Raw genomic sequence first — 16003 nt, 5'->3', positions numbered from 1 at the left:
AGGAGTGAAGGACCAGCAGACGCCAGCCGTGTGCGTTCCCACGTGACAGAGGTGTCCCAGATGCCAGCAGCCTGTCTTCGGAGTTCAGGTATCATCCTGTATCATCCTGTTGGTGCCTTAATTTGGACATTTTCATGGCCTTAGAATTTTAACTTGTAAGCTAATAAATCCTCATTGAATATAAACACACATTATACCAGTCCATTTCTGATAAATTGCATTTTGGCAGCTTTAGCAAACCGAAACAGATTTATAGTACAGTAAATTTCATAAAACATAGATGTACAGTACAATGAAGTTATAAAGAAAACACCCCTCACAACCACCATCCAAATCATGAAACAGAAAGTTGTCAGCCCCACCCTCAAATTCCCTGTGATGTGTCCGTCCCAATCACACACCTCCTCCTGCCCCCATTATATTGATTTCAGTTAATGAGTTTTTGAAAGATAAATGATGATTGTATATATGTGGAAGGAATGTAATAAAAGGATTATTTCCCTAGATCTGTGATGTGGCTGCCTCTGAAGACCTTTCAATTGAGGCTACAAGTGTTTTTATATATTTCATTTGAACTGAAAGATATAAATAGGAAAAACGAATCTCACTGTCTAGATTTTAGATATTAGTAGCAACTGACTATCCTTGCTAAGTAGATAGCATTATGGTAACACTGAAAGAAAAGATAAGACAGCATAAGAAAACCCACTCCCTAGTCACCATTGTAATGATAATAGTACTATTTAACATATGCCAGGCTCTGTTTTTATATGCTTTCATGTCTTATTTGTATTACTTCATCTCATTCTCACAACCCCCAAGACAGGTGTTACCATATCCTCATTTTATATGAGAAAACTGAGATACATCACATTTAAGCAACTTGTCCTAGGTTGCCCAAGCACCTCCCAATATATGTAAACTTATTTGTAATGATGTCTATGGACCACTATACCAATACTATAGCAATATATTATGTAACTATGTATTTTAAAACCGATACAGTAAAAGGAATAAAAAATAGGAGTTCCATTATTTTCTTCCTGCTTTCCAATGGATTATTGTGCATATGCTCCACTTTGGAGACCACTGCTTTAGATCGTAGATAGTCAAAATCCAAGAGAAGAAAAGTGAAGATTATCAGTGGTAATCAAACATGAATGTGTATTATAGAATTATTGCACCTAAGAAATACTTTCAACAGCAGCATTAAATTTCTGTAAAAAGTTGCATGGGAACTTTTGCACTCTTTGAAGTTCTTAGGCATCTCCTCACCTGCTCATTCTGCCAAGATTTTCAAATCAGAGAGAGACTTGGGCCAGGACCCTGGGCAAGCCAAGGGGAAGGAGGAGACTCTTTTCAAAGGTCCACAGTATTGTTCTGGGAGTCTCAGCTCCCAGATTTCCATAAGCAAAGGCATGTCTTCAAGGATCCTTGGGCTGGCTGGACCCAGGCACCTAGTCTCCTAGGAATTTAGGAATAAAGGCCAAAGATACTTTACCATCTAAGCCTGCCAGAAGTGCCTGGAGTTGACAAACTTCGAAAAATCCAGTGACTACCAAGTGCCAAGTATGAGTGAAATGCTTTTTTTGTGGAGAAAGAGCACTTTTTTTTCACACTGAATCCTTCAATTTCCTTTATTCTATACTATACAAAATTGCGTGAAGACCGATATCCAAAACAAGGACTACCAGGCATTTCCATATAGAAAAAATGATTAGGAATTTTTTTTTAATTCTGATACAAGCTTTTATAGTAATCCTAATACCTGAGAGAATAATTGAGTTCTGACTTTTCAAAGTGGTTATATATTCCTTTTTATTTCACACTTCTTTTTTTCTCCCAAAAGAACAGGGTTAATGAAAAGTTGGGATTTCTTCTTGGAGGTTAGAGTTTCAAAACCACGAACTCCCATAAGCTGATGCCATATTTGGAAGAGAAAAAGTCAAGAAAAATAATCAAAAGTAAATTCCTCACCAGTCGTGATTTGTAAGTCATGCACGTAAATACACATACATACTAGCTAAGCCACAATTCACTATAGAGAAGAGAACATAGATATTATAGGGATTTTGTAGAGAACACACATATTTACACTTCTTGTTCATATTCCTATGTGAATCCCTGTCTAAGGAAAATTATAAGTTGATATAGGAAAAAAAAGACCTTTGAATATCCACAACTGGTGACCTATCAGGGAATCCCTGACTTCTGAGGGAAATGTAGCCACATTTGGCCCCAGAGCTTGCTCAACAGTAGAACATACATTTCGTTAAGCAGTGTTTAAAATGATGTTGTTATATTCCAAGTTAAACAAACCACCCCACTGAGATTTCATTCTTTAAGGTTTTCTGGTGGTTACACCTAAACTAGATAAGTTAAGATGCCTCTCTACCACAAAACATAACATTAATTCAATCTTTCTCTCTCTCTATATATATATATATATTTACTTACATTTTTTTTTTAAAAGATAAACCAGCTTCTCAGGCAGAAGGCATGAGAAAATACCAATAGATTACAATTCTTATATGAATCAAATTATGAAACAAAATGTGAAGAATTGCTAGCCTAAGACTCAACTAACTGCAAGAGTATTTCATGGACCACACTGAGCTACAGACACTCAGAACTCTTGCCAGCTATAAGAACCTGGCATAATCTTTAAGGCAGAAGAAAGCATTTTACTAAATAAAGTGTAGTTTTTTACCATAGACTTCATTGCAGCTACCACTTCCCACAGCTCTTATCTTAAATAATCACCATGTTACTCTGACACTACAGGGCCATAGCTGACAGTTTTAGGAAGGTAAAGCAAGGCACCATAGCAAAAAGAGCTCAGACACAACTGAGTTACAAATTTGGAGTTTTAGCTTTCTAGTTTGTGATTCTTAACATTCTGGTGTGTTATTTAGAAGTAGACCCCACAGATGGCTGGTTCTCCTTAACAAACTTAACTACGTATACTTAGTGGGGTTCCTTACCTCAAAAGAAGGATCAGCATGTCACAAATATACTAGACCTACCAGTTGAACACAATGTGTATGCCAACAAGACTAGCAAGAGACAAAAATATATTAAATAAGAGTGTCCAAAAGGAACAGGGGAGTACTTAGCTATTACCCTATCATCTATACCTCCACTTTCTTTAAGAGTGAGTGTTACTGGGGTAAAACCACAACAGGTACATGAATCTATTATTTGACCTATAGCCTACCTGCCTTATGCCAAATACAAAGAATATCAAAGACTAAGAAGCATCTATAGGAAGACATGTTTGGAACAGAACTGTAACAATATTTTGGTAGTAAGTTGCTAGAGTTTTTTTGTTTTTGTTTTTTAAAAAGATACAGACTATACTTTTCTCACACATCTACCAATATAAACAAAATCAGAGAAACAGCAAAGAAGAAAACATTTTAGCAAAGATAACTGTAGGAAAATGCAGATTGAATTTATTTGAATTTATTTTATAAGGAACTTAGAAAACATGAGCAAATAACTGATATTGCATTAAAAAACAAATTAACAACTGTACATCATCCAAATTTTAAAAATTTAAACTGTCAGTGTGACACTAAAAAATAACATAATGTTTCATTTTAGAACAAAATACCATCAGTGGCTCATCACAATTAGATATACAAACATAAAGGTAATGCTAAAATTATGCAAACTCTGAATCCCAAAGTGATTCAATTGACTGAAAGGAGCACCAATTGTCACCAATGTGGGACTGCCACATATTCTATTAAAGGAAAATAAACTACCCCACTGGGTGATGAAAATAAGCAAATACATTAACTGGGGAGAAAAAAGGAGCTCAAGATGCTTGGAATTTTAAAGTAAATGGTTTATTTCGTTCTGTTGGTCCATGTGTTTTGTTTGCTTTCTTCCTCTAAGAAAATAAGCAGTTGTGTGAGTTATCCAAGAATACTTCCCAGTTGTCTTGGTTTTTCAGTAATGAAAACTTTGTAGTGAAAAAATGATGGTTGATACTCTGTAACTTGAGGCTTTTAATGTACTATTAAGAAAATGATTTTAACAGCTAAATTATGCTTTGATTTTTTTTTCTTTTATAAAAATCTTAAGTCAAGAATACTCAAAGGATCACTGTGTCTCTTAATTTAAGAAAAATATTTATTTAATTCCTGAAAAATCCCTTTTCTGGAAGTGAAAACATGAAGTTCTAATATACCAGGAAAAGAATATTAAGTGATCCAATTATAATAATTTAAATTAGAATATTGAGAAATATTTCTGATGGTTCAAAACTACAACTTATGATTTCCTGTGAACTAAATTTCACTGACAGAAGTTGAAATCTAAATCCAAAAAATGGGTAGCAATATGTCTAAAAATTTTTATGAAACAAAATTTACAGCCTATTCAATAATCCTGAAGGAAAACCAGATTAAAAGTAGTTGAATATTTGTACATACAATATGTACAGATGCATAAACAAAAACTTTCAGGGAAAAGAAAAAAAGGAATCATGTTTACTGTTTATAGGCTACAAACCATTTACTTTTAAGGAACATTTTAAAAAGGAGTTGGTAGCTAGGAGTGGAGTCAGAGGATGCAGGGGGAACCTAAAAGTAGTAAAAACTAAAACTCTTTGCAGTGTAAGGAAATGCAAAAACTCATACTAAAATCATTAATTGTACAAAAACCAAAGTAGTCCAACTACTGCCCATTTATGATGATAAAAATTGAAACAAAAGCTCTAAACCCATTTTGTAAAAATTCTATTATAACATTTTAAGATCCAGTTCATATTATTCCACTGAATCAAGTAAGATTTAAGGTCAAGTGGGGAATTTGGGACACAAAATTAAAGAGAATTTTACCTTTTCTCAGGTGATGCTAACAATTTCATTGTAAGAGGATAAGATGAATAGCCCCTTAGCAACTGGGTACACTTTATTAACTAAAATGGAAAGTCCAAATATTTCAATTTTTTAACCTCTGGTCTATTACTCAGATACTTAAAATATACTTACTGATATTTAAGTTTTATCTTAAAGGACATTATATTCTGAAAACAGGTCTGCTTTAAATATAGTTTGATAAGTGTGGGGGTACTTACTGGGTGAAGATTTCTTTAGCAATACTCGTTTCTTGAATTTAAAAAATCAGAAAGACAAAATTTTAAAAATCTTAATTTACAACAGATTGTAAACAGGAGACAACAACTGACACATGTATCACAGACCAGCACAGATAAAAAGTTTTCTTCAGTTGTTTATAAGACTTTGTATCTTCCTTTATTTGTTGGTTGGTATGAATTTTGCTGTGATAGGGAAAAAAAATTAATTACATGGTCAGAAAGAGCCAAAAAAAAAAGACACTCATTTTCTTTAAAAACTTATAAAACTATCAGATGTTAAAAATGTTAACAGTATATATTGTATTGAAGAATAAGGAACGTCTCAAAACATAATTTCTTTTTGTTCACTTAATTGCTCCCTAATAACTTTATGTTCTGAACCTACATAATGGTGGTAGCATACACATAAGCACAAGGTTGTTTTTCTATCACTTCTTGGTGAAACAGTCATAAACATTTCATTTATAGGCTGTTTTTCCTCTTCCCTCGTTTTGAGTACCCCCTTTTCTTTAAACATTTTATGCCCCCAAAAGAAAGATCTGTGAGGAGAAATTTATAAAAGCCCTCAAAAACACATTCTTAGAAAATGGATAAGATCAACACTATTTAAAGGACCCTTATCCTAATGTACAAATTGTAGATAAGAATTTACACGCTTCAATTGGCACTGAAGATACAGGGGTGTGCCTATATCCTTTGCAAAGGTGGCCTGTAAAGGGCCGTGTTTTCCAAAATCAAATTAAGACCTTACTAAGTTTAGAAAGGATTGACACTACAATGTGTGGGCAAAGATGTAAAACAATTGGAATTTTCCTGCACTGCGGACAGGAGTATAAATTGGTATAACTGCTTTGGAAAACTGTTCAGTAATACCTACTTAAAGCTAAACTACACTTGCCCTATACCCAGTATCTACCCAAAAGTATACATCCCAGAGAAAAGCAGACTAATATGTACCGAAGAGACATGGAAGACTCTTCATAGCAGAGTTACTAATAAAAACCAAAAGCTAGAATAATCCCAAAGTCAATTAATAAATGTGATATAGTCACATAATCAAATACTATACAGTCATGAAAATGAATGAATTACTACTATATCAAAAACCTGGATAACTCTCTCAAAATATTATTGAGTGAAACACACTAGATGCTAAAAAAGCACATAGCATTCGAGTCCATTTAAGTACAAAAACAGACAAAATTAATCTTCAGTATTAAGTCAGAATGTGATTACAATTAGGCGAGATGACAAAGAGGGGCATAAGCGGGGCTTCTGGAGAGGTGGAAATATTCTATATTTCTTTATCTAGATAATGATTATACTGCTCTGCTCAGTTTGTGAAAATTCATTGTGCTGTATGTTTATGCTATGTGCAGTTTTCCATATTTATGTTATACTTCAATAATACATTTATTAAAATGAAACAAATAAGCCCTTGAGGTTTTCACTCACCAGGCGGATCAGTTCTTCTTTTATGAGCCTGGTGATTTCTGCCTTTGCTTTCTGCACAGCCAGTTCATTGGCACCTGGAGGGTGAGTGGAAAACATATTCCTATTATCAGAATTACACTGGAGTAGTAAGAATTTTTTGGTGTGGATGTGGAGAAATTACGGCCAAAAGAAAATTCAGAAGGAAAATATGTTGCTTGGCTTGAATTGGTTCATGCCAACAACTCATGTGGCATGTAACATTTGTCATTGTTGTTGATGTTCTTGTGCTATTTTAAAAAGAAGGAAACTGATGCTCTCACCTGAATCTAAGTAGAAGAGTTCTTTTCCCACTTCAGTTAGATCCAGACCATTTGGACCAGTTTCAATTTTTGAATTATATACCTTCTTTAGATAATAGGTTACATATGTTTATAAGCTACCATGAAAAGGGGGCATTTCCTTTCATTCGTCATAAAACAACTTCTGTCTGCTTTTAACAAATTCTCCCCTTGTAAAAAGAGAGAATCACTAGGCAGGTTGTAGATATTATACAGGCTGCTAGGAATATAAGTCCTTTCTGTTCTCCGTCCCTCTGCCTGGTAGGAGGCCTGCAGATGTTGAACACATAGCCCCCTCAAAGATCCAGGTAGTAGGGTTCCTCCAATTAGAAAACTAGTAAAAGAGGTCACCACACTCCTTCTACAGCAACAAAACCTGTCAGCATTCAGATGAGTTCAAATGGAGTTTCAAAAATTAAAAGGTCAATTAAAAAAATCTCATAGTCTGTGACAAGCCTCAAAAGCATTAGATCTTTTTCATTAACAATCTCCAACTCTTATTCAGCACTATTATGTCTCCAGAACACTCTCAAGATTTATTTTCCATAAGGCAATCTTTTTATTGAAAAAAAAGAAAGAAAAGAAACTGCTTTTATTATTACAAAAATTATACGCTATTTCCTAAGAACAGCTTCACAATGGAGAGAAGTGACAGAACCATTATGCATAGGAGGAAAAATAAGCATAAAATGCGGACTGTATACGATGGAAAACCTCACTACACATTCAATTTGTAGTACAGATGTCCTCTGATAAAGCTGTATGCAAACTGAACTTTTATACATCAAATTATATTTTAATTATCTATGCTAAATAAGATAATTTACTAAATAAAACTACCTTTAAATTAATAAATGAATTATTTGAAGGATCCATTTCCAAAGGAAACAGTCCTGTCTGTGATTTACATTTTTATAGGAAAGGCATTTAAAAATATTGGTTTTGCTTGAATAGCATCTAAGATATTCAAGCATAGAAAAAAAAGGTGGACTCCATGAATACCAAAAGTTTTACAATCAGATTTCTCCAGATGTCACTGTGTCTCCAGTCTAATGGACACAGGAGTAACAGAGATCTGTCCAACTCCAAGTACAAAAAGATAATCAGTTTAATTATCTCTGCTTCAAGACCCAGGAGCCAACAACCTCATTTTACCATGTAATAAGGAGCAGCGTCACATAATTTAGAAACACAGTGAGTCACTGGCAGACCATAAATCTTTCAGAATACATAAAAGGGTGCCACTTAAAAACTTGACTTGAAATAAATATAAGTCAGTTTCTCAAAGTCACAAACTTTGGATGCAAAAACGCAGTTTGTCTAATTCTGAACCTATCAGCTCCATAAACCATTTTAAAATACGTGTAATTCTTACTGATACAGCAGTGATCAAGTGGCAATAACATGGAAAACAAAAAGGCTGGATTTGAATTTTACCTTTGTCACAACTCATCATTAATTCAAAAAGCCTAATTGTGAGAGTGACATCAGTAAAAATGGCAGAGCAGGAAATTCTAAAATCCCACCCCTCCATAAAATCACCAAAGAAACTGGCAAAAACAATAAGAATCAACTTTATCAGAATGCTACAAACTAATCAAAAGATGTAACAACTGCTTGAAATGCTTAATCAAGGAAAAACAGTTGAATCTTAGAGAGAGAGTTTTACAGTGTTTTAACTTAACCTGGCCTCATCCCCCCAACTGCTGATGCAGATGACAGCCTTGAATCTAACAGCCTATATTCCTGATACAGGTTTGTAGTACCAATGGAACTTACACTCAAAGAACTATGGTTGTTTGTTTTCACGTGCCAAGTGATTCCCTGAAGAACCAGTACAAAGGGCTCATCTTTAATTCACCAAACTTGGAAAACTCTCCTAGGGCTAAGGCAGCAACAGGGAATGTTTGTCAGAAACATTGAAAGGAAAATGTATTAGCCACTATCACCAGGGAAAAGGGTCAGGAAATACACAAAACAAAACAAAACAGAACAAAAAACATGGGAGGAAAGGCAAGGAAATAAGAAACTTAGTGAAATCAGGGCTTTGAAAACTTCCCAGATATTCTTGGGAATGTAGAAGATTGGCCACATGCTCAAAGAAGACCCAAGAAGGACTCGAAGAGGTATTTACACATTGTTGTTCAGAGCCACATTACGCACAATTGCCAAAAGAAGGAAGCAGCCCAAGTGTCCATCAATTGACAAATGCATAAACAAAATGTAGTATAAACATATAATGAAATATTAGCCGTAAAACAAAATTCAATACATAGATGGACCATGACAACATCATGTTGAGTGAAATAAGCCAGACACAAAGGACAAAGATTATGAGCTTACTGATATGAAATAATTAGAATAAGCATGTCAGAAACCAGAATGGGAGGTTCATGATTAAGTGATAACATATTTTCTGTTTGGGGTGATGGAAAAATTTTGGTAATGGATGGTGGTAATGGTAACACAACACCATGAATGCACAATTAACAGCAGTGTATTATATACTTGAATGTGGCTGAAAGGGGAAATTTTAGGTTGGACACAGGTTACTAGAATAAAAATTCTGAAAAAAGCAAAAGACTGTACAACACAGTGAACCCTAATGTAATCGATGGACTTTAGTTAATAATAGTATAATTATAATAATGTTGTTTGATTAATTATAACAAAGATACCACACTAATGCTAAGTATTAATAATAGGGAAAATTGTATGCTGTATTTCCTGTATGAATTTCTATAAGCTTACAACTTCTCTAATAAAAATAAATAATTTTATTTTACAAAAAAAGACCTGAGAAGGCTCCAAGCTCTTATTTCTGGCTGAACATCAAGCTCTGCATGAGAGGAAGTGATTGTGTGGCTGAGAGCTGAAGACATGCCCAACAATATATAGAGCATACTTGCAAGTACTGGGAAATTTTCTGTTGCTTTTCTGGACAATCTCTGCAGAATCACTAGTTAAACACTAAGCCAAAGGAACAGAGACTTCTGTGGCCACACAAGACAAAAGAATACAAACTTCCCCAAAATTAGTTCACAAAAATCACTTAAAAAAATAAAAACTACAACAAGCAAACAACAAACCCTAGTGAGAGGAGAAAATCTGATTTACAAAACTGCCTCATTAAAATATTCAAAACATTCAGATTTCAACAAAAATTTAAAAAGCATGTAAAGTAACATGAAAGTATACCCATACATAGGAAAAAAATATTTAACAAAACTATCCCAGAAGAAACACAATGGACCTACTAGGCAAAAATTATAAATCGACTATTTAAAATAGACTCAAAGAGCTAAAGGAAAGCAAGGACAAAGTACTAAAGGAAAAAAGGAGAATGATGTCTCACCAAATAAAGAATACCAATAAAGAGATAAAAGTATAAAGAGGAACCAAAATGAAAGCCTGATGTTGAAAAGTACAATAACTGAAATGAAAAATTCACTAGAAAGTTTCAAAAAACACTGGAGCAGAAAGAAGAATCACTGGATTTGAATACAGGTCAATGGAGAGTACCTATTCTGAGGAGCAGAGTAAAATAAGAACTAAGAAAAATTAACAAAGCATAAGATACCTGTGGGACACCACCAAGCATACCGACATATGTATTACAGAATCCTAGAAAGAAAGAAGAGAGACAAAAGGACAAAGAATATTTGTAAAAAATACTGGCCAAAAAATCACTAAATTTGGAGTTTTGGTCAACCACGACAGCAAGGGAAGATGTTCCAGGATGCAGTTCCCCTACAGAATCACTGGACAACTAGAAAAATAGGTAGAGCGATCTTCCTCAAAACTATGGATACCAGTTAAAGGGATGCAGAAACTGGGTGAGTGCGAAATCAAGAAAACAACTTTAAAAACTGTAGTGGAAGCTCATGGTGCCCTTGCTGGTCCCTCCCCTACCAACACCCCAATGCAGTGGGGAGCCAGCCATTCCCCCGCCCTGTTCCAGAGTAGAGTAATTCCTATGCAATTACTGGGATGCTTGTATGTCCCTGCCAATCTTTCAAGCAACAAAATGAAAGACTAAACCAGGAAACTCCTCTGGCTCAAGCTCGGAGAACAAGCCCTGCAGGCAGAAGCAGAATGCAGACAGCTAAAACAGTGCAAGAAACAATTAAGTCATAGCCACCTACAGCAAAGAATTATCTCTTTTAATTCACACAATAGAGCACCCGAGAAGGGAGAAAGTCTATTTCACTGGGAGTAGAGGGGGCATTCGAATTCCTGTAAATCTGAATTAATTAGGGGGAATTCTGAAGGCCATGAACAAGCACAAGCCCAGGCCAAGACACAGGCTCAGAAAAGAATGACCTGCAATTCACATTCACCTTGAACTGATGTTTTTGATAGGAATGCCAAACTCTGAAGGACAGCACCAATGCAGACCCCATTTGCAAAGACTGTGTTTTTTGCTTTGCTTTGTTGATTTTTGTTAGCTCCTGGCACTCAAGTAACTCTCTACCATATCACTAGCTGGATATAAACTTAAGGAATAGACAGCTCCAGGACTAAATCGCAGTTAACACTTTAAATATTAAAATGCACAGTGTACAACAAAAGATTACAAAATGAACAAAGAAACAGGAAATTATGTCCCATTTAAAGGAACAAGCTAAAAACCCAGAAATCATGAAAAAGACTGTGCTTTGGACATACCAGGAAAAAAAATCCTTTAAAAACATGATTCTCCAAATGCTGAAGGACATAAAGGAAAACACACAGAAAAAACTAAAGGATACCAGGGAAACAATGAATGAATAATATGAGAATCTCAATAAAGAGATCGCAATTTTTAAAGTAACCAAACACAATACACTGGAGTTAAAGACCACAATAACAGAAATGAAAAATTCCCTAGAGGGATTCAACAGCAGAAAGGATATGGCAGAAGAAGGAATCAGTAAACTTGAAGACAATACAGTTGAAATTATTCTGGCTGAGGAGCAAAAAAGAAAAATAATTTTAAAAATGAGCAGAAGCCTAAGAGACCTGTAGGACTCATTATGGGAGACCCAAAAGGAGAAGAAAGAGAGAGGGGGACAGAAGGAATATTAAAAGAAATAATGGCAGAAAATTTTCCAAATTTGATAAAAGACAGGAATATGCACATTCAAGAAGCACAATGAACCCCAACAAGATAAACTTGTAAAGAACCATGCCCAGACACATAGTAGTCAAACTGTCTAGTGCCAAGGACAAGAAGAGAGTTCTGAAAGTTATAAGAGAAAAGTTATGTGTTATGTACAAGGGAGTCCCAATAAGATTAAATGCCCATTTCTCTTCAAAAATCAGGGAGGCAAAAAGGCACTGGGACAACATCCTGACAGTGCTGAAAGAAAACAATTGCCAGCAAGGAATTTTATATCCAGGGAGACCATCTTTCAAAAGTAAAGGAGAAATTAAGATGTTCACAGATATACAAAACCTGATGGGAGTTTGCCACCAATAGACCTGCCCTAAAAGCAATACTAAAGAGAGTTCTTCACACTGAAAGGAAAGGACACTCGACAGTGGACCAAAGTGGCATAAAGAAATAAAGAATTTCAGTAGAGGTAACCATATGGATAATCATAAATGGTCTATCTCACATCATTTACAAAAATTAAGTCAAAACAGATCAAATACCTAAATATAAGAACCAAACCACATAATGCCTAAAAGAAAACATAAGGAAGCATCTTCAGAACCCTGTGTTAGGCAATGGTTTCTTGGACTTTATACCAAAAGTACGAGCAACAAGAGAAAAAAATAGATAAATGAGACTTCATCAAAATTAAAAATTTTTGCACATCAAAGACACCATCAAGAAAGTGACAAGACAGCCTACAGAAGGGGAGAAAATATTTGGAAATCATCTATCTGATAAGGGTTTAATATGCAGAATACACAGACAACATCTACAAGTCAACACGAAGACAAGCAACCCAATTAAAAAATGGACAAAGGACTGGAATAGACATTTCTCCAAAGAATATACATAAATGTCCAATAAGCACAAGAAACATTAGTCACTAGAAAAATGCAAATCAAAACAACAGTGAAAGAGCACTTCACACCCATTAATATGGTAATCAAAACAATGGAAAATAACAAGTGTTGACAAGGATGTAGAGAAAGTGAAACTCTCAATGTATTGCTGGTGCAGCCACTGTGGAAAACACTTTGACGGTTCCTCAAAGAATTAAATACAGAATTATCATACAACCCATATCATATACTCCTAGATATATACCCAAGAGAATTGAAAACAAGTGTTCAAACAAAAATGTCTATATAGCACCTTTATTCTCAATGGCCAAAAACTAGAAACAACCCGTCTCCATCAAGGAAGAAGGGATAAGCAAAACATGGTATACACATACAATGGAATATATTCAGACATAAAAAGGAAAGAAGTCCTAATAAATGCTACAACACCAGTAAAGCTTCAAAATATTATACTAAGCGAAAGAAGCCAGACACAAAAGGCTGCATATTGAAATGCTCAGAAGAAGCAGATCCACAGGCAGAAAACACATTAGATTTGTCCAGGGACTGAGGAAAGGAGTCATCAGACATGACTGCTTAATGGGTATGGGGTTTCTTTTTTTGGGTTGATGATAATCTTCTGGAATTATATCATAGTGATGTTTGCACAACAATGAGAATATACTATAAGCCACTGCATTATATACTTTAAATGGTTAAAATGGTATATTTTATGCTAAAGGAATTTTACCTAAAAAGAGACTTTTTTGTGTGCATGAGGTCGTAGACAACATGAGATTGCTGACAGACTTCAGAGCCAGTTCTAAGGGATGGTCCATGAACAACTAAGAGCCAAGTTGTAATATGAGCCCTGTGCTGAAAGCAATGCTGCAATGCCAGGGAAATAAATTTCATTAATTAAAATGAAATACAATTTTAAATTCCATCTCTGTCAAGTACTCCATACCCATCACAGACAATTCTACTGAATAAAGACAGGCTATGCCTGTCAAATAATATTTTGTGTCCTGAGGACAAGTAGATAAATCCTAGAGTTTAACCAAATGCATTATTCAGAAAGTTTATTGAGTGTCTAACAGGTGTTAGGCACTGGTATAGGAAGAAAGCAGATGATAAAGTCACTCCATTCACAGAGCACTAGTGGGGAAGACAGAAACAAGAACAATGCACCATAATTTCAAATAAGGATGAGTACTACGGGAAAAATAGGCAGGTAAAGAACTTGTATGGGAAAATATATATAACCATATAAATATATATATAAATAATTTTTCCAGGTGCAAACAGGGATAGACATCTACCACCACCTCCTTTCCTTTTCTTAGAGCATTCCTCAGGAAACTTGTAATTGTAAATCCTTTCCCTGCCCTTTTGAGATGTATGTAGCTCTTTTAAAAAGCTAAAGAAGCATTGGGTCAGTTTACCAAACACTGACTATCTTCCTCAAGGACCTGGCTGCCATCTTTTTGAAAGGTGAACATCAAGGAAGTTAGCATTCTTATCTCCCTATTTTCCATGGAAGTTTAACAGACTTCTGGATCCACATTTTAACTATTTTCCTGTCATAGAGGTATGAGAGTTTTACTGTTCCTTTGAATAGAGGCAATTAGCAAACACAAAGAACAGCCCAATTACTAGGCAAATTTAAGATGAACTGTGCTTGACAAATGGTGTTGTCAAGTCCTCTTACCTGAGAACTACTTATCTTGAGAATATGTATGTAAGGGGTTGCATCTGCTTGGCTATATAAAAGGGTGAGATTTCTTTCTTTGCCATCTCTTTAGTAGATTGCCTGTGGTGCAGCACATTCTGGTTTAATGCTTATTCAAAAATAAAATTGTTGTTCTTTCTCTTCCACCTTTGTGGAAAAGATTTCTGGATTGGAAGAAAATTTTGTTTTTGTTTATATTTCCCAAACAAGCTGTTGAGTGGTAAAGTGGATCAGGTAAAGCTAGACAGATGTCTGTGATGGCACAAGGTGTTAGAGGAGCTCCTTTGCAGCCAATTACACCACTTCAGTATTGTACACTCTTGGTTTACATAATAAATGTAGTAAACCTCTCCAAAGTTCTAACAGTACTCAACAAATATTCAACTGATTAAATACATGAAACAGACCTGGCTGTTCTACACTTAAAGTCTATTCCAAAGTCATACAAGATTAAATATAAATGAAGTTACAACTCTACAACAAAAAAAAAACAGTTAAAAATGGATCAAGGACTTGAATAGACATTTCTCCAAAGATACACAAACGGCCAGGAAGCACACGAAAAGAAGCTCAAATCATTAACCACTAGGGAAATGCAATCAAAATGACAATGAAATACCATTTCACACCCACTAGAATGGCTACTACTAAAAAAACAGAAAATTACAAGTGTTAGTGAGGATGTAAAGAAATTGGAATCCTTATACACTGTTGGTGGGATTGTAAAATAACACAACCACTGTAGAAACAGTTTGGCAATTCCTGAGAAAGTTGAACACAGAATATACTATATAAGGCAGCAATCTCACGTCTAGTTATATACCCAAAAGAAGTGAAAGCATGAACTCAAACAGATACTTGTACACCAATATTCATAGCAGTATTAGTCACAATAGCCAAAAAGTTTAAACAACAGTGTCCATCAAAAGATTAAAGGCTAAACAAAATGTGGTATATTAAATACAACAGAATACTATTCATACAAAAAGAATGAAATTCTGATACATGCTGCAACATAGATGAACCCTGACAACATCAAGTTGAGTAAAATACTTTAGACATAAAAGTAGAGATATTGTACAATTTCACTTATATGAAATAATTAGAATATGCAAATTTAGAGCCAGATAGATTACAAGTTACCAGAGATGGGAGAAGAAGAAGGAAGCAGGAGTGGGGGATGGAGGGGCAGTTAATGCTTAATAGGTACAGAGTTTCTGTTTGCAGTAATGGCAGTTTTGGTATTAGATAGAGGTGACTGTAACACAACACTATGAATGTAATTAATACCAATGAACTGTATTAATGAAAGAGGTAAAAATGAGAACTTTCGTGTTGTATATATGACACCTCAATAAATGAACTGAGGCAGGTTGTTCTAGTATACAATGGAATAAAACAGAAAAAAAA

At 34.9% G+C, this 16003-nt stretch overlaps 1 protein-coding gene across 4 annotated transcripts in view; it reads right to left on the bottom strand.

The window, feature by feature from the left end:
• Positions 1-5146: 5146 nt before the first annotated feature.
• Positions 5147-16003, bottom strand: part of DDX46 (DEAD-box helicase 46) — a 77377-nt gene continuing 66520 nt past the window's right edge. For all 4 annotated transcript variants that reach the window (XM_037801445.1, XM_037801446.1, XM_037801447.1 and 1 more), the window contains 2 exons: positions 6566-6639; positions 5147-5293 (listed from right to left, as the gene is read on the bottom strand). In XM_037801445.1, coding sequence (XP_037657373.1) covers positions 5246-5293; positions 6566-6639 — 122 coding nt within the window. In that variant the 3' untranslated portion in view covers positions 5147-5245. The remainder of the gene's footprint in view (positions 5294-6565; positions 6640-16003) is intronic.

The sequence above is a fragment of the Choloepus didactylus genome, chromosome 13, assembly GCF_015220235.1.
Source record: "Choloepus didactylus isolate mChoDid1 chromosome 13, mChoDid1.pri, whole genome shotgun sequence".
Taxonomy (NCBI): domain Eukaryota; kingdom Metazoa; phylum Chordata; class Mammalia; order Pilosa; family Megalonychidae; genus Choloepus; species Choloepus didactylus.
Note: the sequence above shows the minus strand (reverse complement) of the source record. Positions and strands in the feature narration are given on the sequence as shown.